Genomic DNA, 23,636 nt, shown 5'->3' with positions numbered 1-23,636 from the left:
TATAAATGCAAAGCACCCCGCGGAAGGTGGGAGCACAATTTGTTGCGTGTCAGGATGCCGCCGCACAAAAAATGATGATAATAACGTCGGCTTAATGTCTGCAAATAGTGACACCAGGGTAGGCAAACAGGCGATGCGTATTTGTCTTGAGTTTGTGGCATCTATCTCCGCCTCGCATGCAGGAAGTGGGTGTCAAGAGGATAACGATAAGGTTTGATTGCTTAAAGAGAGCCTCGAGTGTGTGCTGTGTGTGTGTGCGCGTGGCAGCAACTAGTCACGGAATTCCCCCTCAAAACAACACTGTGAATATGCGACAGAGACATAATAGAAGATAAAGCAGTGACCGAATGTGAAGATCCACAGGCTGGAGGAGCAAAAGAGAGGGAGGGAGGGAGGAAGGGCGAACGAGAGAGAGGGAGGAAGTCAGCCAAGACTTCTCTTGAAGCACATCAGACATTCCTTGTGAGAGAAGAGGAGGCAGAAGACCTCAGCCACTGGTCCAGGGAGGCAACCCAAGGGGGAGCCGAAGAGTTTGGGTGCAAGAGCCCCCCCTACTCTGTGGGGCGGCCACCTAAAAAAAAAATGAAGAGCCAAATAACCAACGCCCTCTCGGACTTCTTCTTCGAGTATGAGACCCCGCGCCAGGTGTTGGTCCGGAACAGGAGGGTCGGGGTGGTGTGCCGTCTCATCCAGCTGGGGGTCTTGGCTTACATCATCGGGTAAGACTTTGATGTCTTGGCTGCTTTCAATACAGAAGTTTGCTTTCGCTTGTTTGGAATTCCAACAGCTTCCTCATCCCAATCACTCTATTGATATTTCACATCGACGAATTCTTGTATTTGGATTTTTTTTGTATGCGTCTGATGCTAAGGAGAAAGGACCAATGAGTCATGTCGTTAGCGCTTCAAGTTGAGACAAGCGTACAGGATGATGAGTGACGCACTGACCCACGCACACACAAGTGCGCGCGCCGACATGTCCTGGATGACGACTTCACTAAAAAAAAACCTCCGAGGTTTTTCTTTCTCTTTTGACCACTTGACAGGACGGCGTGTTGATTTGCGTTACGCTGTTTGGGGTTACTTGTGAGTGTTGATGAGTGTGTGTGCGCGCCTCGAAGCTGGAGAACCCGAAGAACTGTTTGATGAACAGGTTGGGACATATGCTAGCATAGATAACAATCAACTGCTGCCCAATTCCCTGCCAAAGGAGTGTCACCTTCAACGGGTTGTTTTTTTTAATGTGTTTGTATGTTATGACCGACAGTTCAGCCTAAAATTCTTTATTCCCTCGATTGCCACATTTTGAGTTAAAGTCACTTTGGATTTGTGGAATGAGTATACTGTATTTGAGTAGTTGCTTTCAATATATATATATATATATATATATATTTTTTTTTTTTGTCCTAAAAATTGTTCATTTGAAAGCATGTGTATCCAATGTTTTGACAAATAGTAGATTAGAATACTCATCATGCATGCAGAAGTGTCCCTACTATGTTTCGGGGTCCATTTGCAGCAATTGTCTTTTTCCCATCCTTTTTTTTTCTTCTTCTTCTTAGCAGTCAATTATTATACTTCTTACAAGCGTGACACTCCTGAAAATTTTTACCACTATATATATAAATATACATATTTATTTATTTATCTCTCTCTCTGCAGAGGTGCAAAGAAAATATGAGCAACTAAAATAATAATTGAGATAATTCAATTCCAGTAGCAAATAGTGATCAATTGCAAATTGTTCCACTTTCTGGTTTTCGTCAAAAGTCCGATTTGTAAAACAGCCCAATTGTTGATGTTGCAAATTATATTTACCTTTATGGACTCTAAACATTTACAGCAGTTGTACATAAGTAACACTGGTCTCATTATTTACTCTCCATCCATTATACATCAATCCAAACCATAATCTTTCATCCCTAAATACTGAATATAAAATGAAAGTAGCTGATAAAGTCCTTCCATGTATTTTCTTGTCAAAACAAAGTGATTCTTAATTTTTACAAGCAATGCATTGACCTGAATGTCACTATTTCACACACAACCAAAGTCACAGTTTGTTGAAAAAAAAATAATAATAATAAAATAAACACAATATAAATCAAACTAATGTGTTAAATATGATACACATTCAACTACTGGTATCACACAGAATCATAGGAAAAGGATGAATGTCCTTTATAATTTTAGTAATTATATGCATCGTGCTACGCAATGCATTCTGGGAAGCAAAAAGGAAAGTTATTTTTTTGGACAATATATTTACAGTTTACCTTCGCTATCTGCTATCTGTTTAATTGACACCCAATGAAATGCATTGAGATAAAAAAAATATATTTTATGCATTATATATTTTGATTAATTGGCCAATAAAATATACATATTTCTAGAGTATATACTGCACATATATACAGTATCTACACGTACAGTACATATATATATATATATATATATATATATATATATATATATATATATATATATAATAATAATACATAAAGCATATGAATACATGCGCACTTACAGTTTTATCAAGTTGACAGTCATTAAAACCAAATATGCTATAGCTTGTTTTTTGTCCATCAGAAAATTTGGAAAATCCGTAAGTGATCATTCCGAGTTTAAACTTGTGGAAGCAGCAGAGGTGACTTTAATTTGGCTTTCATTTCACACCGCCTTCCAAACAGTTGGCTTGTCTCTGTTTTTGCATCCGGGTTTCACAATGTGATTATGATTTGCCCGCCGTCATCTGGGATCATTGAACCGCTGATTGGCTTTGAATATATTCTAGATTTCATTTGAATTACTATAGCTATACATTCTTGAGAAAAGCATAAACATGCGTACTCTCAATCGCCAGTGAACCCCCCCCCCCCCCTCCAGTGCATGAAAATTCAACAGTTTAGCGAGCGCACATCGTTTGCATAAATCGTTCCTAAAATACAACATGAAAGTGTTTCAACCGAGAACGTAATCTCCACGGGTGAAGCCGGAGAAGTAAACGACTGCTTTCAAAAAAAAAAAAAAAAAAAAAAAAACTAATTAGTTCCCTGGATGTCACATTTAAAGTGGCAAAAATGACAATCTATTGTTTGAGATGTTGGACAGATGGTGATGTGTAAAACAATGACGAGTAATCGCGGCAGCGCAGCCTGGTGAGAGAAAAGCCCTCAGCACATCAAGAGGCCTCCTTTTCTGCTGCTGTTCTCCTTCTGTCGCAGCAGATACAAATCTCACTTCCCACTGCCATTTTCATGCTTTTCCAAGCTTTCATTGTGCCCTAGTTCACTGCCTGCTCCTTCATATAAACTTTACATAATTTCATTTACCCAAAAGAAGCGTTACTGTACTATTTATAGTCACACACAGTGTAGTAACATTCATGCAAAAAAAAAAAAATAGAACATAATACAGCGCATTTATATATATACATATATATTAGGGCCTGGACTCTTAAAATCACCATTCGCTAATGACGCCTACATCAGGGAACACATTCCGTGTTTTACGTTATTATTCTAAATGATGGCGTAGCATTTCAAACTGTCTTGCGGTAGCTTGGCAACTTGTTGCCGTTTGAACTAACAACCGGGAAGAAAGAGCCCAGCGGTCAACATATACAATTTATTTGAAGATGCGTCAACTGGCGTTTCCTCATGGTTCGAGTCCGTGACTGTCAAAAGTGCACTCATGTTAAACAGACGACGTGTAAACAAAACACCCGGTTCCTGTGACAGCACACCATTTGACCCGAGTCCGCAAATTATGATCCGATTATTAAGTCATTCACTGCCATAAATTCATTTAAAAAAAAAAAGATAAAACATTAGGGGCGACAGGCATTTAAAATATTTAATTGTAATTAATCGCATGACTTCACTAGTTAACTCACGTTTAATCACAAATTTTATATCTGTTCTAAATTAACAATAATTTATTTTCTGTTTTCATACTCTCGTTAACAAAAGTAGAAAAAAAAGTTAAACTAGTATAAATAGTTCAAATGAATTTTTGACGTTTATAGCCGTCAATGGCAGTGAATGAATTAAAAAAGAAAAGATTATTTAAAATTTGGGGCATCAGGCGATTAAAACTTGTAATCGTAATTAATCGCATGACTTCACTAGTTAACTCACGTTTAATCACAAATTTTATATCTGTTCTAAATTTACAATAATTTATTTTGTAAGTTTTCATACTCTTGTTAACAAAAGTAGAAAAAAATGTTAAACTAATAGAAATAGTTCAAATGAAATTTTTGACGTTTATAGCCGTCAAAGGCAATGAATGAATTAAAAAAGAAAAGATTATTTAAAATTTGGGGCATAAGGCGATTAAAATTTGTAATCGTAATTAATCGCATGACTTCACTAGTTAACTCACGTTTAATCACAAATTTTATATCTGTTCTAAATTTACAATAATTTATTTTGTAAGTTTTCATACTCTTGTTAACAAAAGTAGAAAAAAATGTTAAACTAATAGAAATAGTTCAAATGAAATTTTTGACGTTAATAGCCGTCAATGGCAGTGAATGAATTAAAAAAGAAAAGATTATTTAAAATTTGGGGCATTAGGCGATTAAAATTTGTAATCATAATTAATCGCACGACTTCACTAGTTAACTCACGTTTAATCACAAATGTTATATCTGTTCTAAATTTACAATAATTTATTTGGTAAGTTTTCATACTCTTGTTAACAAAAGTAGAAAAAAAATGTTAAACTAATAGAAATAGTTCAAATGAAATTTTTGACGTTTATAGCCGTCAATGGCAGTGAATGAATTAAAAAAGAAAAGATTATTTAAAATTTGGGGCATCAGCCGATTAAAATTTGTAATCATAATTAATCGCATGACTTCACTAGTTAACTCACGTTTAATCACACATTTGATATCTGTTCTGAATTTACAATAATTTATTTTGTAAGTTTTCATACTCTTGTTAACAAAAGTAGAAAAAAATGTTAAACTAATAGAAATAGTTCAAATGACATTTTTGACGTTTATAGCCGTCAATGGCAGCGATTTGCCACGCCCACTCCAACGAACGACCGAAACACTACCTGTTCGTTCATGCACGGCTCTAATATATGTACAAATAAATGTATATTACACGCATATTATATAATAATATGCACTGTTTTCCAATTAAAACACCACCAGAAACTCCAACCTATTTAGATATGTTTGATGATTTGTCACTCTTGTCAGATATATGGAATGTTAAAAAAAAAAAAAAACACTTTGCAAGACCCAAATTTACGTCAGTTTTGACAACGACTATAAGGGGAGATCTAATGATGTCCAACACAAGTGTTTAAATATTTTGCTTGTTCAAAAGTAATAACGCTCAATTTTGAATTGATTATGTATTACATATATTTGTTGTGGTTGTAGATTGCAGAGGAATTTGGCACTACACATCATACTAACAATTATATCTGCTACTGCATTTTGACTAATACGGCTAAAGGAAATGACTAAAATGTTCGAAAGATCTTTACGAATGATTTGGTTCCACACTACTTTGAAACAGCAATCTAAAAAAAAGGACATTTTGAAGGCATATAAATGTAATATTCTTCTATGCCCAGATCAGTTGCTTGATCTTTTTCACTGACCGAAGACAAAAAGTTAAGGCAGTAAGAAGCCCGATGTAAAAATAAATAAAAAAAATAAAAAAAATAAAAAAATAAAAAAGAAGCCCGATGTCACTGTTTAAATACTCCTGCATCTAACTTTAAGAGGTAGCTGCTAATGTGTCATGAATATTGCCACATTTAAAGTACCAGTAGTCGGCCATGGAATTACGCAACTCCAATGAATCATGCGCGAGGTGTGCTGCTGGCATAGCGAGATAGCAGCGCCGCATGTCTAGATCAACACTACACGGGTGCACGTCCTTGCCCGTGGGCTCAGAATGCTTGGCAAGGGTGTAGCTGAAGTCGGAGGTGGCGACAGGCCTGACCGATTGCGTCTTGTCCAGGTGGGTGTTCATCTATGAGAAAGGCTACCAGTCCACAGACGCGGCCGTCAGCTCCGTCTTCACCAAAATGAAAGGAGTGGGCTACACCAACGTGAGCGGAGAGGAGAGAGTGTGGGACGTGGCCGACTATGTTTTCCCGCCGCAGGTTGGTCACCGGATGCCCGATGGCGAATCACGTTAATCATGTTAATAATAAAGATTGACCTTTGCAGTCAATGTGACTCGCTGTCAATCAGGGTTATCTTCTCAAGTCGCTATTGTTCTTGATGCCATAACATCAAACTGTCAGGATTTTCTGACTTTTGGATTCAAGTTTGTGAAAACGCATTTAAAATGGCAAAACACACAAATTTACAACTTATCCAATATAAAATTATTCACAGAACATACATTACTCAATATATGATGAAGGAAATGGGACTCTCAGACTCCGACATTTGTCTCCAATGTTTACAAAACACTACAGACACTTATGTTCATGCTTTATGGTTATGTACTCCGGTTATGTATTTCTGGACTAAAGTCTTAGAAAAACTTTCCGCTATTTTGGACTGTAGGATACCTTTATCTCCAAACTTGTGTTTGCTAGGTGACCTAACAACAACTGACTTACCACATAAACAATTTCAATCTACACTTGTAGCCCTTACTATCGCTAAAAAAACAATTCTTGTTAACTGGAAAAATAAACAAACTCTGAATATCGACCAATGGTCTAACCTCCTCATAAATCACATTTTAATGGAAAAAACATCTGCCTCAAATAAAAACCAAATATCAAAATTTATAGAAACATGGTCTACGTATATAGAATTTTTTAACCTAATTCTGGTTACTTAATTCTGTCTGTTAGCGAGAGCCACTACATCGTGATAACTTACATTGATGTTTCTGCATTTGGCAATTTATTATTATATTATATTATTAGTATGGGATTTTTTTTAATAGGCTTTAGGTGAACTGATGAATACACACACGCTCGCACGCACGCACGCACACATACTCACCCACATACAAAAAAAAAAAAAAAATATATATATATATATATATGTATAAAAATAATAATAATAATATATTTTTTTTTAATTAAAAAAAAATAAAAATAATAATAAAATAATTTTTTTTTTTTAATAAAAAAAAAAGGAGAGCAATGATGATGTCAAATCGAATGAACTACCGATGAAATAATAATGAATATAATATAATAATAATAATGAAATACCGAGCTTTCCTGAAAAAAAAAAAAACTGTCTGGATTTTTTTTTTTTTTTTTTTTTTTTAAATCGGCCTGACAACATCCAAACGATTTGCCTCCAGAAGAAAGCTGCACGGCGAGCAGGTGGTGACCAAGTTCAAAGTTTATATAACGGGAACACATCATTGTCGGCTTGACTTCATGCCAGATGTAATCAACAAGGACACATCTGACCGGACGGGCACAGATTCAGTTTCACATCGAGCGCTCTCCGAATGCTTCCCATAAAGCGCAAAGCAAACAAGTCAATAAATGAAAAGACCGCCGTCAAATATATTTGTTGACCTAAAATGTTCCTGGGTCCTGTTAACGCTGGGAAAGAAATAACAAAAGGCTCAGTGATTGTCTTGCTTGCTTTAAGGTGTTGGGCGTGAACCGTTTAGCAGGTGAGGATCGGCTTATGGAAAACACTCAACTGACGTTGACAGAAATGAAGTCAACTTTCAGTTTCTTATAAAGTGTGTTTTATAACGCGCCTGTTTAAGAGTGTACACCGTGTTGATGACTGATCAGCCATGTTTTTAGCTGTCTCTTGAAACGAAGCAGAGGTGAAGCTCTCGACAGCCATCGGCAAAGTGATCCAGCGAGCGTCGTCTTCAACAGATAAAATATTCGCTGCAAAAATATGATTTCCTGAATTCTACCTCACAGCCCCCCCGCCCCTGAAGGCTGAACTGTGCTAGTTTAATAACAGCCTTTTGATAAATTCCCCCACAGGTGGTTGATTCATACACCAGGCAGGCACTTTTAAATAACTCCAAAATTCTCCAAACTTAAGAAGGCGTTTAATAGGTATTTGTACTATATCAGGTTGTGTACAAAAACATGAGGTAGATAGATGATCAATATCTATATATACAAAGCTACACTCTAAAAAGAGAATTGTTGAACCAATTTAGGATTAATCAGAGAATTGTTGACCCACTTCATAAAATTGCTTCAAATGGTAACACGCGATTGAATTAAGTTCATCCAAAGTGAATATATTAAGTTTAATGAACTCATAATTAATTAAACTTAATATATTCACTTTGGATTGATTTAATTTAAAATATCACTTTGGATGAACTTCATTCAATCGTGTGTTACCAATTGAAGCAATTGTATTAAAGTTGGTTCAACAATTCTCTTTTTACAGTGTTATATATTTATATGAAAAACAATAACGGAGTTTTCTTTGTTTTAGTATTCTCCGAGACTGGCATAGGCAGACAGAACGCAACAAAATTCCTGGCCAATGAAAACGGCTCCACTCATTTCCTTTTAAATTCAGCGCTGGAAAGACCACACAATGTCTTTGACATTGCGGAAGCAGAAATAGACTCACTGGAGTCCATAAAAAAAAAGGTCGAAGTACGTTTCGAAGGAACTGCAAGCAGACTTCTACGAGTGGATTGGCATTGATATCTACGAATGAAAGATGATGACATCCAGCACACATTTATCAACGGAGTGCGGAATCTGTCTTCCTGCGCCTGGATTAAATGCACCAAAATCGAATTACACCACCTGTGCCACAACTTAGACCTGTTTTAGCTGGTCTAAGGTCTCGTCACCATAATTCTCAGGTCCACCAGGGGTGCTGTAAATCAAAATTGGTAGGCCCAGCGAGGCACAATGTGGTCTGCCAAATTCACAAACACGAACAAACCAGTAAATTAGAATTGCTCAGGAAAGATCATGAAGCTGGGCTGTTATTTATTAAAAAAATTGAGGTACTCTAAATGTCTGTAATTCCAAAATTGTAAATGCTATATTTTTTGTGTAATTCCAAATGGACATTTTAACACAACAAACATGTTTTCCAAACGTATTGCAACAGAGAGGCTAATTACTTACATATAAGGATTACAGCAATCGGCTAGTTTCTAGCTGTCGTCACTTGGCAGGTTGACGTAACATTAGTATTGCATTATTGGGCGTGTCAGGCAGTTTTCCAAGTATTTACGTCTTGATATCGTCATCATTGCTGATGTGACATGAAGGCAGCAGTAAATTGCACTCACAAACGTTGTGTCTGCCAATTTCACGAAAAGGAGCAACCAAAGTGATTTGGAGGTCGTTCATTGTGCATCGACGACCAAAAAAACGCCACTGGCTATTTGGCAAACCTGCACAAAAGTTCATCAGGGCAAGATGTGGATGTTTTTACACTCTGTAAATCACGTCCACACTTACATTTGACCTGCTAAAGACCGAAAGATGTTGTATTGAAAGCACCACCAAAAAAATGGAAAGGTTTGATAGTCAATTGTTGATCATGAATGAGCCCAAAAAATCTTTAAGCTGTTTAGAGCAGAGGTCCCCAACCCTGGTCCTCAGGGACCGGTATCCAGCCTGGTTTCCCATGTCTCCCACAGCCAACACAGGTGATTCATATCATCAGCTAATCAGCAATCTCTAGGAGAAGGCTGATAACGATCTCCACCTGTGTTGGCTGTGGGAGACATGGAAAAACAGGCTGGATACCGGTCCCTGAGGACCAGGGTTGGGGACCAAAGCAGCTTGATTATTAGAATATCATTTCCAATTGAACTATTATGAGTTCCACAAAAGTGGCAAAAAAACAAAACAAAATATAGGATTGGCAATAGTGAAAGACTTTTTTCAGAACAAACTTGCGAGAGACCCAACAATCCCGTTGACAAATATGCCAATGCTAAAAGCCTTGCTTACAATAGTAACATCTTCAAAAATTTGTTTGCAAAAATCACAAAACACCAAGTTTGCATTTTTTTTAGGATTAGGTGTCCACACTATGAACGAACAATAAACATTGTCCAACAAATGTTTGGTTCCCAATTTTCTTACTTTGGCTCTTGTAGGCTGCCATTTTGTCCAGCTATTGAATCACATGGTCACCACACCTCGCCTCTGATTGGCTGTTTTTTTTTTTTTTTTTAAATATACTGCTCAATATGTGTCTTCTGATTGTAAACCACAGGGAGATTCCTCATTTGTGGTGATGACTAACTACATTATAACTGAAGGTCAAAAGATGGGAAAGTGTCCTGAGGTATGTAAGCCCCTCTTGTCTTAACATTCATCGTAAAACAAAACAGATAAGTGAGGGATTACGGTTTAGGGGTTGCTCATCTCTCAGCAAGGCAAGATCAATTTTAACGCAATTTCATTCCCACATTTGTGATAGGGAAGCAAAACACTTTTGGGAATGGGCATTCTGTCGGTTAGCTTGTCAGTAGCAGCTTGGCTGTGACCACCTGAAACTTTCCTAGATTAAGAGAAATAGTCAACTATCTCCTATCAAACAACAAAATTGAGCTAAAAATGTTTTTAAATAAGGGACTGGTAATGAAAATAGTGTTGGTAAGGTTTTGAGTGGTATAAGATATGTTCCAGTAATAAACCAGGTATTTTACTACTTACGCTACCATCTATACGGTCAGTTTAGGAAGGCACCGTATTTATCTATGCAAATCGGTCAGGGAGAGCTGAGAGTGATAGGGTGGGAAAAAATGTTGACTTGGGGTCCTCCCAACTCAATTTTTTTTTAGATTTGCCTTAAATTTTTAATTTTTTTTTTATTGTTATTTATTTAATTTTTTTACAATGCACTGTATCTTAATAGATTTTTCTAGTTTGTTTAAAAATGACAAAAACATCTCTTAATTTTTATTGACATTTTTTTTTTTGGGGGGGGGGGGGGGGGGCTTAAAACACAATGGCAACACAACCTTGAAAATAACCAGAGAAGCTTTGGAGGTTCCACTGTGTATTGCCTTTCTTTTTCTTACTACTATTAAAAAAAAAACAATAATAATAATAATAACCCTGGTTCCTTATTTCTAACAGCTCCCAGGCAAGCACAACTGTAGCTCAGACGTGGACTGCGAAGGAGGGACTTTCAAACGTACGGGACATGGTAAATCCTGACGGCCCGACAGTGTGTGACCGCGCTAGTCCTCACTGAACAACCGTCTATCTTCCTGTGGAGCTTTTTTTCCAAAAAAAAAATTCTTCTCGTATTTGACTTGGCCGCAGACTTATAGTCTTCCTCAAACTTCTCATAGCCCTTTGATGACATGGTGATTCTTATAATGATAACGAGGTCACCAGCCTTGTGTTTGCAAAATGGGCTGTGGCTAACGAAAACCTCTATAAGATAACTCATGCAAAAAGGATTCATCATTGGCAAACATCTGATCCCTCCTTTTTGCCGATGGACATTGTGTATGCTTCCATCTTGTCTTACTTCTCAGCTTTGTGTCGAGCAAGTAAACACAAACGTAGCTCAGTGTCAATATTAGTGCTCTGTATGAGCTGACATTGAGGCACTAAAACAAAGCTATTTTACTATAGGCCCAAAATCCGAATTGTCACTCAGTTCAAAGATAGTCACGCATAATTATTGTCCTCCATCCTTCAACATGTAACTGTTCATGTCCTCTGCACGATGCCACATCAAACAGAAGTTAGACATCGCTTGAATGCGTGCAATCAAGTTTACCTCGAGGCGCCACTCAGAGTGTCGCCGCGTCACTAGAACTAGTAAGATAGCGGGGTTGTCGGCTTGTGCCGAGTGACCAAATGCCTTCTAGGAAACTGTCTGTGAACTCTTCCATGGTACGGATAGAGAAATCACATCAGGGAGCGATAAGGGAAACGGCAAATTCAGCATCTGCTTTGCTTCACATTTTGCTTGCTGCTGTTGATGCTAATTAAAGATAAGTAGATCAAAAGTGGAAGCAGGAAATGTTTGGAGTGGCATGTTCTTCACCCCCCCCCGCTCAAAATAAAATGTGCCTGCTTAGCGCTGCGGTGATGATGGATTCTATAGGCTACTGTCTTTGTCTTTTAAGGACGTCTGACTGGCGTGTGCGATAATACAACAAAGACTTGCGAGGTTCTGGCTTGGTGTCCGATTGAGAATGACCTCAAAATACCAGAGTAAGTTACTATTCGTCACTTTTGTTGAGGCTGTACGTACAAAAAACTCAAGTTGCCCCATTTCTTGTTTCCATCCAGCCCTCCCTTGTTGATGTCTGCAGAGAACTACACACTATTCATCAAGAACTCTGTTACATTCCCCATATTTGGGGTGACAAGGTATAAATATTTGATTAAGAATTTTTTTTTATGCCATGTTAATGCATTGTTTGTCATAAAATAACAGCACTTAATTAGTTATTAATACATGACAGAACCAATTATAAGAATAAGCACCACACCCTACTGGTAGATGTTTATATTACAGTACATGGGTTGGCTTTTTTAGTTTCATTATAGGCAAAAGTACGTTTCAATTATAAAACAATGCAATGCCATATAATTGCAAAATAAATAAAATAAATAAAATAAAATAAAAAATAAAAAACAAATAAATAAATGCTCGGTTTTGTATAAACTTACTCTCAGGAAATTGGTTTTCTTGGAGTTGGAGCACCCAAGTGCAGGAAAACAGAGAGGCAAGACTGGGCAGCAGGAGAAATCTAAAAAAATAAAAAAATAAAAAATAAAACAAGGATCGTGGAAGAATGAAAATACAAAATTAACAAAAAGCAGAGCGGCATGACTGGGCAGTAGGAGAAATCTTTAAAAAAAAAAAGGGAGAAATCTAAAAAAAAAAAAAAACAATCATGGAAGAATGAAAATATAAAATTAACAAAAAGCAGAGAGGCATGACTGGGCAGCAGGAGAAATCTAAAAAAATTAAAAAATTAAAAAATAAAACAAGGATCGTGGAAGAATGAAAATACAAAATTAACAAAAAGCAGAGAGGCATGACTGGGCAGTAGGAGAAATCTAAAAAAAAAAAATACAAAAAATAAATAAAACAAGGATCGTGGAAGAATGAAAATACAAAATTAACAAAAAGCAGAGAGGCATGACTGGGCAGCAGGAGAAATCTAAAAAAAAATACAAAAAATAAATAAAACAAGGATCGTGGAAGAATGAAAATATAAAATTAACAAAAAGCAGAGAGGCATGACTGGGCAGCAGGAGAAATCTAAAAAAATAAAACAAGGATCGTGGAAGAATGAAAATACAAAATTAACAAAAAGCAGAGAGGCATGACTGGGCAGTAGGAGAAATCTAAAAAAAAAAAATACAAAAAATAAATAAAACAAGGATCGTGGAAGAATGAAAATACAAAATTAACAAAAAGCAGAGAGGCATGACTGGGCAGCAGGAGAAATCTAAAAAAAAATACAAAAAATAAATAAAACAAGGATCGTGGAAGAATGAAAATACAAAATTAACAAAAAGCAGAGAGGCATGACTGGGCAGCAGGAGAAATCTAAAAAAAAATACAAAAAATAAATAAAACAAGGATCGTGGAAGAATGAAAATATAAAATTAACAAAAAGCAGAGAGGCATGACTGGGCAGCAGGAGAAATCTAAAAAAATAAAACAAGGATCGTGGAAGAATGAAAATACAAAATTAACAAAAAGCAGAGAGGCATGACTGGGCAGTAGGAGAAATCTAAAAAAAAAAAATACAAAAAATAAATAAAACAAGGATCGTGGAAGAATGAAAATACAAAATTAACAAAAAGCAGAGAGGCATGACTGGGCAGCAGGAGAAATCTAAAAAAAAATACAAAAAATAAATAAAACAAGGATCGTGGAAGAATGAAAATATAAAATTAACAAAAAGCAGAGAGGCATGACTGGGCAGCAGGAGAAATCTAAAAAAATAAAACAAGGATCGTGGAAGAATGAAAATACAAAATTAACAAAAAGCAGAGAGGCATGACTGGGCAGTAGGAGAAATCTAAAAAAAAAAAATACAAAAAATAAATAAAATAAGGATCGTGGAAGAATGAAAATACAAAATTAACAAAAAGCAGAGAGGCATGACTGGGCAGTAGGAGAAATCTTAAAAAAAAAAAGGGAGAAATCTAAAAAAAAATAAACAATCATGGAAGAATGAAAATACAAAATTAACAACTAAACAAACCAAAATTCACAAAAGGAAATGACATGATGCAGGAAATCAGGAGTGACGACAGAAACAGAAGCATTGAACCAACAAAGGTAGAAAGAAAGCATAGGGAACAATAAAACTGAGAAGACAACGAGGAAGACCTGAACAAGACAAGTGGCTGAGGGACTGGCAGATACAAGGGACCGGTCTGACGAGAACGAATGAAATGAAAACCTAACAAAGACAAGACGTGACAAAATAGAGGCCTACATGAAACACATGAACAAATAAATAATTCATCCAATCAACAAAAAACATTTACATTTGCAAAGGCAGAATTGTTCTTGGGCTAACTGCACACGGATGATCGCCTTTTCTGTGCCGCGTGGACTAAAATCCCTTCTCGCCCATAGACAGGAAGGACAGGCTTCAGCTCACTCTGTGACCCTACAACAGGCGGTATAGAAAATGGATGAATGGCCTTCTAATAGAACATACAGTACAGGAAAACACAATAAAAAAAATTCTGATGTCGCTGTGGTGTTTGCAGGAACAACCTAGTCGAGGGCATTGATGAAAAATATATCCGCACATGTCTCCACAACACAAGAGATTCTCCACTCTGTCCCATATTCAGACTGGGAGACATTGTCAAGGAGTCTGGTTTTAATTTTGAAACCATTGCCAAAGAGGTGAGTTGAACATGAAGGATTGGATATGAAGGACAAGAAAATGACACAAAATTTTGTGGAGGGTTGTACATTTAAAGCCAGAACCTATTAACTCACTGCCAGTCGTTTCAGAGCATTTTTTGAATTATCTTTCAAGACCCACAGAATATTGCGATGTGTAACAATACAATCAAATCTACCGAAATAACATTTAGACCAGGGATTGGGCGATTAAGTGATAAGTAAGGCACACTTCCTAACTAGATGCGTTTTCTAGTAAGGACAAAATATGTGTACAAAATCAAAGAGCTCTCTTTGTACGAAAACCTCAGATATTTTAACGTTAGGTTTTCCTGAATATTCTTCAAATCCCCAAAATAACAAGATGGCTCACTCACCCGTGTGATGTCACCAGTTTGTCGAATTAAACCGCCACAAGCGTTTGCAACACATTTAAGCGTTTAATTCATTCATGTTTTTGGAGAACTTAATTTTACTAAATTCCCGTGAAAGGAACTGTTGACGCCGTGAAGAAAAATAAAATTGTTTACGTACTTTTGAGATCGGCGTTGTGGCGGTCGACACGCTCTTCTTCACAATTACGCGCTGGTGAGCGATGTCTGCCACCCTGTGGTTAAAACGGGTATTACGATTTTCAATGATTTCGCAACAGGAGGCCCAAAACATTTTTATTTTTATTTTCAAAACAAAAATTAAAATGAATGGATGGATAATTAAGGACCACCAGTTGGTCGTCTACCATCTGTGAGATTGTGAGTTCGATCCTCACTCCTGGTGACCATGTCGAAGTGCCCAAACAAACAAACAAAAACACGGATTTATTATTTATTTATTTATTATGTTGCTAACAAAATGCTTTTCTTGTATGTTTCTATCGCTCATGATGTGCTACTTTGAAAAGGGAGGGTCCATTGGCATCGTGGTTGACTGGACATGCAACTTTGATATTGATGTGAAATACTGTAAACCAACATACAACTTTCATGGATTGTATGGAAACCCTGCAGAGACAGACAAAGCCAGAGCATCAGTCGGCTACAACTTCAGGTTCAATGAAAGAGAATAATGTAACTCTGCCCTTTTTTTTTTTTTTACATGAGATGTAATGTCCTTTCTGCAACTGTTTCAGGTTCGCAAAACATTATATGGAGGACAAGGAACCGAAAAGAACCTTACTAAAAGTGTTTGGCATCAGGATAGATATCATTGTGCAATCACTGGTAAGTCAATATACTAATTGTGTAAGTATAAACACAACACTGACCAATCCATTAAGTACACCTTCACAATCTACTGAACTCAATAGGAAATGCTAACCTTTACCACAGGTATTCATGAAATCGACAGTTTCCAGAAGTGTCAGAATCAGGGGCAATCTGAAAACTCCATATATTAAGGTCATGAATACCATTTTGTAACGGATTGGTAATAAATGGAATATTGACAATTCGATCATGTGAAAAACACGAGGCCTGGGCATTATATGCAGTGATAAAAACAAACCAACCTTTAAATTTCTCAAAGGCTTTGGAATGAGTTTTCTATAACAATAAAAAAAAATCTGCTTCCTCTCACATGACTAAAATATGCACGTTTGTCTCAAAATACATGTTTTACTTCCTTAAATCTTAAACATTCTTTGTTTGTATTGACAGGCCAGAAAATTTGATATCATCCCAACATTAACAGCAATAGGCTCCGGCGTGGGCATTTTTGGAGTGGTATGTTGGTGTCGACTCTTCTTATTTTCTTTCCTTAAATGCTTTTAATGAAGAGATCTCATACAGTATTTTCAATTCAATTTCCAGGCTACGGTTGTCTGTGACTTGGTGCTGCTGTATTTGCTCCCCAAAAGAAAATTTTACAAGAACATGAAATTCAAATACACCGACACGCATGGACAGGTAAGCCTCATGAACGGTCAACGTTTTCATGCTGCATTTGTTAGTTTGACCGCGAGATGGCGGCAGAGAACCGAACATGAACCGTCCACTTAGGAGAGGATCAACATCGATTACATTGACCACGCATTTGAAACACAACAACAGCACAATGCAACGTAATGCACTAGTCCGAGAGAAGGAAAGCCCATCCCCACAAATATATCACCCAGACAGCTTGCTCTCTATCACTGAACCAGGCAGGACATTTTGTATTCACAGCATGACAGCGAGTCGCTCGCTTTAGACACGAGCAGCGTCTATTACGCCAATGAAGCGAAAGCAAGACCAGGCCAAGACACTGCTCGCTCAAATGTGAGTCGAGAGTAGATGTCTCATGTACTATAACGTACCTGTCATGTTTACGTGACGTGAGTTTACTCACACCCCCTTGAGTGATCTTCTTAATGAACAGGCCATTTTGTGCTTCTGTGATGCAGGACCCTGATTCAGAAGCAGGCAGTACAGAGACAGAGGTATCCAAAGTAAGGAATTGCTTTCTTGCCCTTTTTGGTCACAATTTAAATTAAGGAAACCAAAATCGAAAGTCAACTTCCCATTTAAATTTGAAGAGATAATATGTACATATACTATTAAAATAAGATTGCTACTTTTTTTCAACCTCTGCAGATTAGGGGTGTTAGAAAAAATCGATCCGGCATTATATCGCGATATTACAGCGCGCAATTCTCGAATCGATTCGATATGCGACCGAATCGATTTTTAAACATCAATTTTTTATGGGAATATCCAACAAAACATTTTACTTAGGGTTAGTATTCACACATTAAGCACGGAAGAATGTTATATTAATGGAACAAAATAAGCCTTAATATTTTATTTCAGTGCTGTCCTGTTTGTTAAATGCAGTGGCTCAGTTATAAGCCTGAATTTTCAGATAAATAAATACATTTTCATACAAATCTTACAGTGTACATGAACAAGTTTACTGATTAGTATTTTCTAAATTTGAGTAAAAATAAAATAAATAAAAAATCTCAAAAATCAGTTCATAGATTCGCATCGGGATTAATCGGTATCGAATCCAATCGTGACCTATGAATCGTGATACGAATTGAAAGGCACTAGGCAATTCACACCCCTACTGCAGATGATGACAGGACGTTTAAAAAAAAAAGGAGGAAGAAAAATTCCCTTTCTAATCCAAAATAATACATTTTGGTAAAGACAATTTTATAGTTAATCAATAGTTAATTTGCTATGCAAGTTAATTAAAAAAAAAAAAAGGGGAAACTATTTTGTGTGCCGTTTTCAATTATTCAAAATTTATATTTTACAGGAAAAATTCAATGTTGAACCAGTAATATTGTCCACTACCTCTGCTAATATTCCCATGCAGAAGTGACGACGGAGAGGAATTTCCCAGAAGGGGCTGCGCTGCATTATGTGATGTGGTGGAACCTTCAAAAAGACATAAAAAGGTCAACACAGCTTCTCAATCTGAAAAGGGCAATCTCTTCGACCTGAGTGAGCATCATCACCCCATGTAAACAAACAAACGTAAACAAATGGATTAAATTGCAGTTTACACTATGCAGCGTCCTCAAAGAGTTCCCATCAAGCTAAATGAGGTCATAATATATAAGTACAATATAAAGCACTCATGATTGAATTCATGAATGATGAAATGTTGAACACCCCTGTGGACCGACTACAAGCGACATAATAGTTCGATTCTTTGCGAACACAGAAATTGTCTGTTGTACTGGAATTTGATTGTGGAGGTGTACCTAAAAAAAAAGTGAGTGTCTCTATGGGTGGAGGGAACGATCCAATGGAGGACTAAAAATGCCCAAAAAAATGAATAATAAATTTTAAAAAATGTGAAATTAAAAACAAATGTAAAAATATAATTCAAAAATTAAATACAAAAAATAAATCTAAATGGAAATATGAACAACTATATATATATATATATATATATATATATATATATATATATATAAATACAAAATAATAAAATAATAATAATAAATAAATTATAGAAATAAACGTGGAAATAATGCAAAAATAATTATAATAAAATAAATAAAAAGGCGCTGCTCTCATATTTATTTTGGGCTGTCAGCATGAAATCCATCATGAAATGTTATCGAAATGAATTTTTAATTCTACATTTCATTCTATTTATTTTTGTATGTCTTTCCACATTTATATCTATATTTATTTTTAGATTTTGAATCCTTGTTTTTCAAAAAAAATAAAATAATTACACTTATATTTATTTATGTATATATATTTTTGTTGTTTGTATTTCCATTTATCTTTAATTTTTGAATTACAATTTTTATATCCATTTTTATTCTCACTTTTTTAATTTATTTTTCATTTCGCCATTTTTGGTCCTCCATTCACGTCAGTTGTGTTGTGCGTAGTGCAATCACTTACCTGTCAAGTGTCATTTGTCAACGCAAAGAATTACACTGTAAATGTGAATATCCTGCTGTCACGCCAATTGATCCCTGTGTGAACTTTATGATCCTAATGGAATTACACAAAACATTGATGCCAAAGTATCATTGGTCAATAAAGCAAAAACTTCGGATTGTTTCTTTTTTTTTATTTTTTATTCTTGTTTCTCAAATCAAAGTGTACAAAAAGGCATGCAAAAATAGCTTTGTTTACATATATACTGTATAAAGTACATATTTACAATGTGACCACATGAGTGTCCACGCAACATGCAGTGCTTAACAAATGTATTAGACCGCTAACCTGCTACCAAAATGAATCTGTAGGTTTATGTAACACAGCGCTATATAGAAGCTCAAATTTACACTCATGGACAATTTTAGTCTTCAATAAACCCGGGACGTCTCGACTGTGGAGGCGGACATTCTAACCACAGTTAGGAATTGTTTACTTAAATAAATAAAAAAAATACTTCACAATGCTGGCTTTTCGTTTTCATGGCAGGTGATCTAACAAATGCGTTAAGCACCGTACATGAAGACATTTGCAAAACAACGCGGTACACGCCTCCGACGTGTTTAAAATGACACATCAGCGAGCTCCTATTTCGACACTTTTGCTTGAACCCAAAATCGATTCCAGTGCAACAATTGCAGCAGCCATGTTTAAGCATTTCTCTTCCGAAAGCAGTTTTTCGCCACGCCGGGACGCATTTGCTTTTTTTCTATGTACGAACACATGAACTACTTTATGCATAAGATGCGGCTGCGTACAAAAACATGTATCACAGTAGCATTCCCGCAAGAATCACAACTTGTATAAACAAAGGACGCGGCAAAAAAAAAAAAAAAAAAAAAAAAAGCAAACACGCAGGTTTTTTTCCTTTATTTTGGAGTTGCATAACACCGCAAGGGTTTATAGAATTACATGTAGCGCTTTCCCAAGGCCTCTTTTATTATATACTTTTACTGACGCATGCTTCGCAGAAGAATGAAAAGTTTATAACTTATGCACGTCAGGTATGCTTCCGTAGTTCATTACAAAGTTACTTATTAGCATCGGAAAACTTTAAATATTAGCACACAACTGTCAAAAGCAAATAAATTAGTTAAAGCGTCGATGATATTTTTTTTTTTTAAAGGGAATGCACACTATGACTCGTCGTCTTGCACATGTATTGCGGACGTAGCAGGTTGCTCATGGAAAAGTCACATATTTACACCAGTAAGGTAAAGTGCAAGCAGTGTGTTACCTTGGATGGTTGATGACCAAAGCGCGGATCACACGATGAGCAGCCTGACAGTTCGGATAAAAACGTTAGCTGCACAAACACATAACATGTTTAAAAAAAAAAAAAAAAGTATTCACATTGAACGTTTTGCATACAAAAACGCAATAGATCACGTCATTAGAACGCTAAAAGCCCTTCATTGAAAGTTCCCCTCATCAGTACTTTAAGATACAGCAACATTTCGGCTGTTTAATGCTGACACGTTTTGGAATAATTGCACATTAAGATAGATTAAGAATACTAAATAGCTCCTTTGAAAACAAAAGTAACATTCTCCCTTGATTCAATAGCGGTCAGGCTGTCGGCAGCATTCAGAATTTCCGTCAACACTTTCAAAGCACGCTGAATTAATCTACAGTATGTAGAACAGCCTCCAACATCCATTCTAATCCCTTGTCATCTTTTACTGGAGGAGCCGAGAGTGCGACCAATCGAGGGCATGCTGAAGTGGAGCGTTCCTCTTGTAGTGAATACGGGAACGCCGCTCTTGGCAGACTCGGCCCAATGGCGACATTGAAATGCCAATGAAAAACATTACGGATCATTTCAGCTGAATTCCAAGAGAGGATAGAAAAAAAATAACCAACAACATCAGAATACGGTTTGGGAAAAAGTTTTCACCCTGAATGGCAGCAGAACACCAACAATCAAATGTGAGATACAAGCTTTATAAGCCTTCAGATTCGGAAAACGGCTGATAATCGGGCCTATCCCTCCCTACTGCAAGTGATTTTTTTTTTTAAATTCAGGTATTAACTTATTCACTGCCAATGACGGCTATAGACGTCAAAAATGTATTTGGACTATTTCTATTAGTTTAACATTTTTTTCCACATTTTTGTCAACTAGTGTATGAAAACCTACTTTTTTTTATTGTACATTTAGAACAGATAAAACATTTGTGATTAATCGTGAGTTAACTACTGAAGTCATGCGATTAATTACAATTACAAATTTTAATCGCCTGATTCCCCTAATTTTTGATAATTTTTTCTTTTTTAAATCGCATCAGGTGATTAATTAAAATAATAATAATAATTAATCGCTTGACTTAAAAAAAATCTAGGTTTTCACACTCTTGTTAACAAAAGTGAAAAAAAAAAAGTTTACCTAAAAGAAATAGTTCAAATGAATTTTCGACGTTTATAGCCGTCAATGGCAGTGAATGAGTTAAAATGCAAATTCAGCTCCTCTGCATAAATCATCTGTAATCCCTAAATGGCAAGATGAATATTTTTCTAAAAGTCTCCACTTCAATCACAACTGGATTGTTTCAATTCAAATCAGCGATGGGGGTGCATGACAGCAAAATCAAGCAAAACTCTCGTCATTGTCCAAATGTGAAATCTGAAGTACGTTACAGCAGCATTTGAAGAGACTCTTCTTGTCATAAAAGGCTCAAGTGCGAAAACTTGTGTTCAAGTGAAACACTGCTTTCTATGTGATGTTATCATTTGACTTTGTGGAAAAAAATGTCACAGGCTTCAGGGCAGTGAAGGCAACATAGAAACGAGTAATATAGGATTGTGGGAATAACCCCGTAAGACCTTCACACATCTACATAAAAGAATAAAATAAGCCATAATTGGCCAAAACTAGAAGCCAAGTTCCAGTCTTCGACTTTTCCCCATAACAGACTATAAAAACAGAAAATGGGTAAAAAAAGGGGGGAGACGATAAGTGCAAAAAAAGCAAGCCTGAGTATAAAAAGCAAAACATTGACCTTCCATGCCTGTTTGCTGCGTACAACATGAAGTGGCAAGCGCACAGTGGTTGAAGCAAAAGGAAGGGGAAAAGAAGTTGAAGATTAAAAAAAAAGAAAAAAATGACTCAAGAGGAGGGTTCATCTTCGTGCAGGTCCTCCAGCTCTCCTTCCCTGGGCCCGTCACCCGTGCTGCTCTTTCTGTAAGAACCATTCAAGGGAAGGAAGGTCAATATAAAAGGCATCTAACAGCGCGCTGCAAATGGAAACAGGGCAACCGGCGGAAAGACGTCCATTAAGGATGGGCCTTAAATACACAAGGACGACATCTGGCAACATTCATGTCAGCAGCGGAAGATGACAAAAGAAAGTCAGAGGTGGGAAAGCACAGCGGCTGAACGGCCCCAAGATGGAGGCAAGCAGAGGCCGGTCCAGGCGATGTTGGACAGACTACATTCACCTGCCACAACATTAGGTACACCTGCGCAATCTAATGAGCTCATTAGAAAAGTGGTGTCAATCATATTGCATTTGATACAATGTTCTGGAATAGTTTGTTTTAATTTGAATTTCTATTTAAATAGTGAAACTCGTATTATCGTCGCTGCTATGTGAAAAACACTTGTCCATTTCTCTTTAGATTTTAATTTAAAAAAAAAAGAAGACAAAAATAGACATAAGTGGTTTTCACATAGCAGCGACTTCATTTCTGTCTATGCAATCATTTTGATAAGTTTCTTATGTAATCCTGTATTCTAAATTAAAATCATCAACAAATAAACAAAAACATGAAATATTCCACTCTGAATCATGAACAGTGTTTTTATCAGGGAAGGGCGAGTACTGATTCCACGTAATGGGCCGATAACAGGCCTTATTTCAAAGTATCGGTTCTTGCGACAGCGGTTGGTAACAGTACCGGGCCACCATCTTGTGGCCGTTTTATGATCAGGAACTAGAAATTAGGAATTAGGAGAATAGGAAATTGACACTAATCTCACGCAATTTTAAGGAAAAATGACATATTGGGATACATGGGTCATATATATATATATATATATATATATATATATATATATATATATATATATATGTCTGAAGAGACTTCATTTTACATAAATACATTTTATATATAATATAAAATAAAGGCAATCTTTTTTGACCTGATATATTCAACTGTCAATACCGTACTGGTGAAACTAAAGCGTATGTGACTTTTTTATTTTAAATTTGTTTTATTTTACAAAATAGGCCCGCAAAGGGGTTTAAATCCGGCCCGTTTGACACCCCTTATGTAAACTATTTCAGGCTTGACAATGGATGGCTTGTGCATGCCGCATGGAGGTCTGATCTAAAAGGTCTTCAACTATATACTGTATATATATATATATACACATATATATATATATATATTTTTTTAAAGCAGTAAAAAAACAAAAAA

The 23,636-nt window shown here is 36.3% G+C and overlaps 3 protein-coding genes across 16 annotated transcripts in view; 1 reads left to right on the top strand and 2 right to left on the bottom strand.

The window, feature by feature from the left end:
* dhx33 (DEAH (Asp-Glu-Ala-His) box polypeptide 33) overlaps window positions 1-15,427 on the bottom strand; it is a 29,267-nt gene extending 13,840 nt beyond the window's left edge. For 2 of the 4 annotated variants that reach the window (XM_077547041.1, XM_077547043.1), the window contains exons 1-3: window positions 15,207-15,351; window positions 14,460-14,584; window positions 12,618-12,697 (exon numbers count right to left, since the gene is read on the bottom strand). The gene's annotated coding sequence lies outside the window, so the exon portion shown is untranslated. The other 2 variants (XM_077547042.1, XM_077547044.1) reach the window with 2 other exon arrangements.
* Window positions 429-22,845, top strand: p2rx1 (purinergic receptor P2X, ligand-gated ion channel, 1). Of its 10 annotated transcripts, none has more exons than XM_077547049.1 (14): window positions 429-719; window positions 5,993-6,137; window positions 10,192-10,263; window positions 11,061-11,118; window positions 12,068-12,155; window positions 12,234-12,314; window positions 14,688-14,829; window positions 15,731-15,876; window positions 15,959-16,049; window positions 16,485-16,550; window positions 16,638-16,733; window positions 16,992-17,084; window positions 17,210-17,254; window positions 18,070-19,333. In XM_077547049.1, exons 1-14 carry the CDS (start codon window positions 583-585, stop codon window positions 18,133-18,135), a joined length of 1,326 nt encoding a protein of 441 aa, XP_077403175.1. In that variant the 5' UTR covers window positions 429-582; the 3' UTR covers window positions 18,136-19,333. The 10 variants fall into 10 exon arrangements, with proteins under 10 accessions (XP_077403175.1, XP_077403178.1, XP_077403176.1 ...); XM_077547052.1 differs by having other exon boundaries at window positions 11,061-11,130; window positions 17,210-17,245; window positions 18,130-19,333; XM_077547050.1 differs by having other exon boundaries at window positions 11,061-11,130; window positions 18,130-19,333.
* camkk1a (calcium/calmodulin-dependent protein kinase kinase 1, alpha a) overlaps window positions 19,342-23,636 on the bottom strand; it is a 48,373-nt gene continuing 44,078 nt past the window's right edge. For both annotated transcript variants that reach the window (XM_077547045.1, XM_077547046.1), the window contains one exon: window positions 19,342-22,396. In XM_077547045.1, coding sequence (XP_077403171.1) covers window positions 22,324-22,396 — 73 coding nt within the window. In that variant the 3' untranslated portion in view covers window positions 19,342-22,323. The remainder of the gene's footprint in view (window positions 22,397-23,636) is intronic.

The sequence above is a fragment of the Vanacampus margaritifer genome, chromosome 16, assembly GCF_051991255.1.
Source record: "Vanacampus margaritifer isolate UIUO_Vmar chromosome 16, RoL_Vmar_1.0, whole genome shotgun sequence".
NCBI lineage: Eukaryota > Metazoa > Chordata > Actinopteri > Syngnathiformes > Syngnathidae > Vanacampus > Vanacampus margaritifer.
This window is presented reverse-complemented; position numbering and strand designations above follow the sequence as displayed.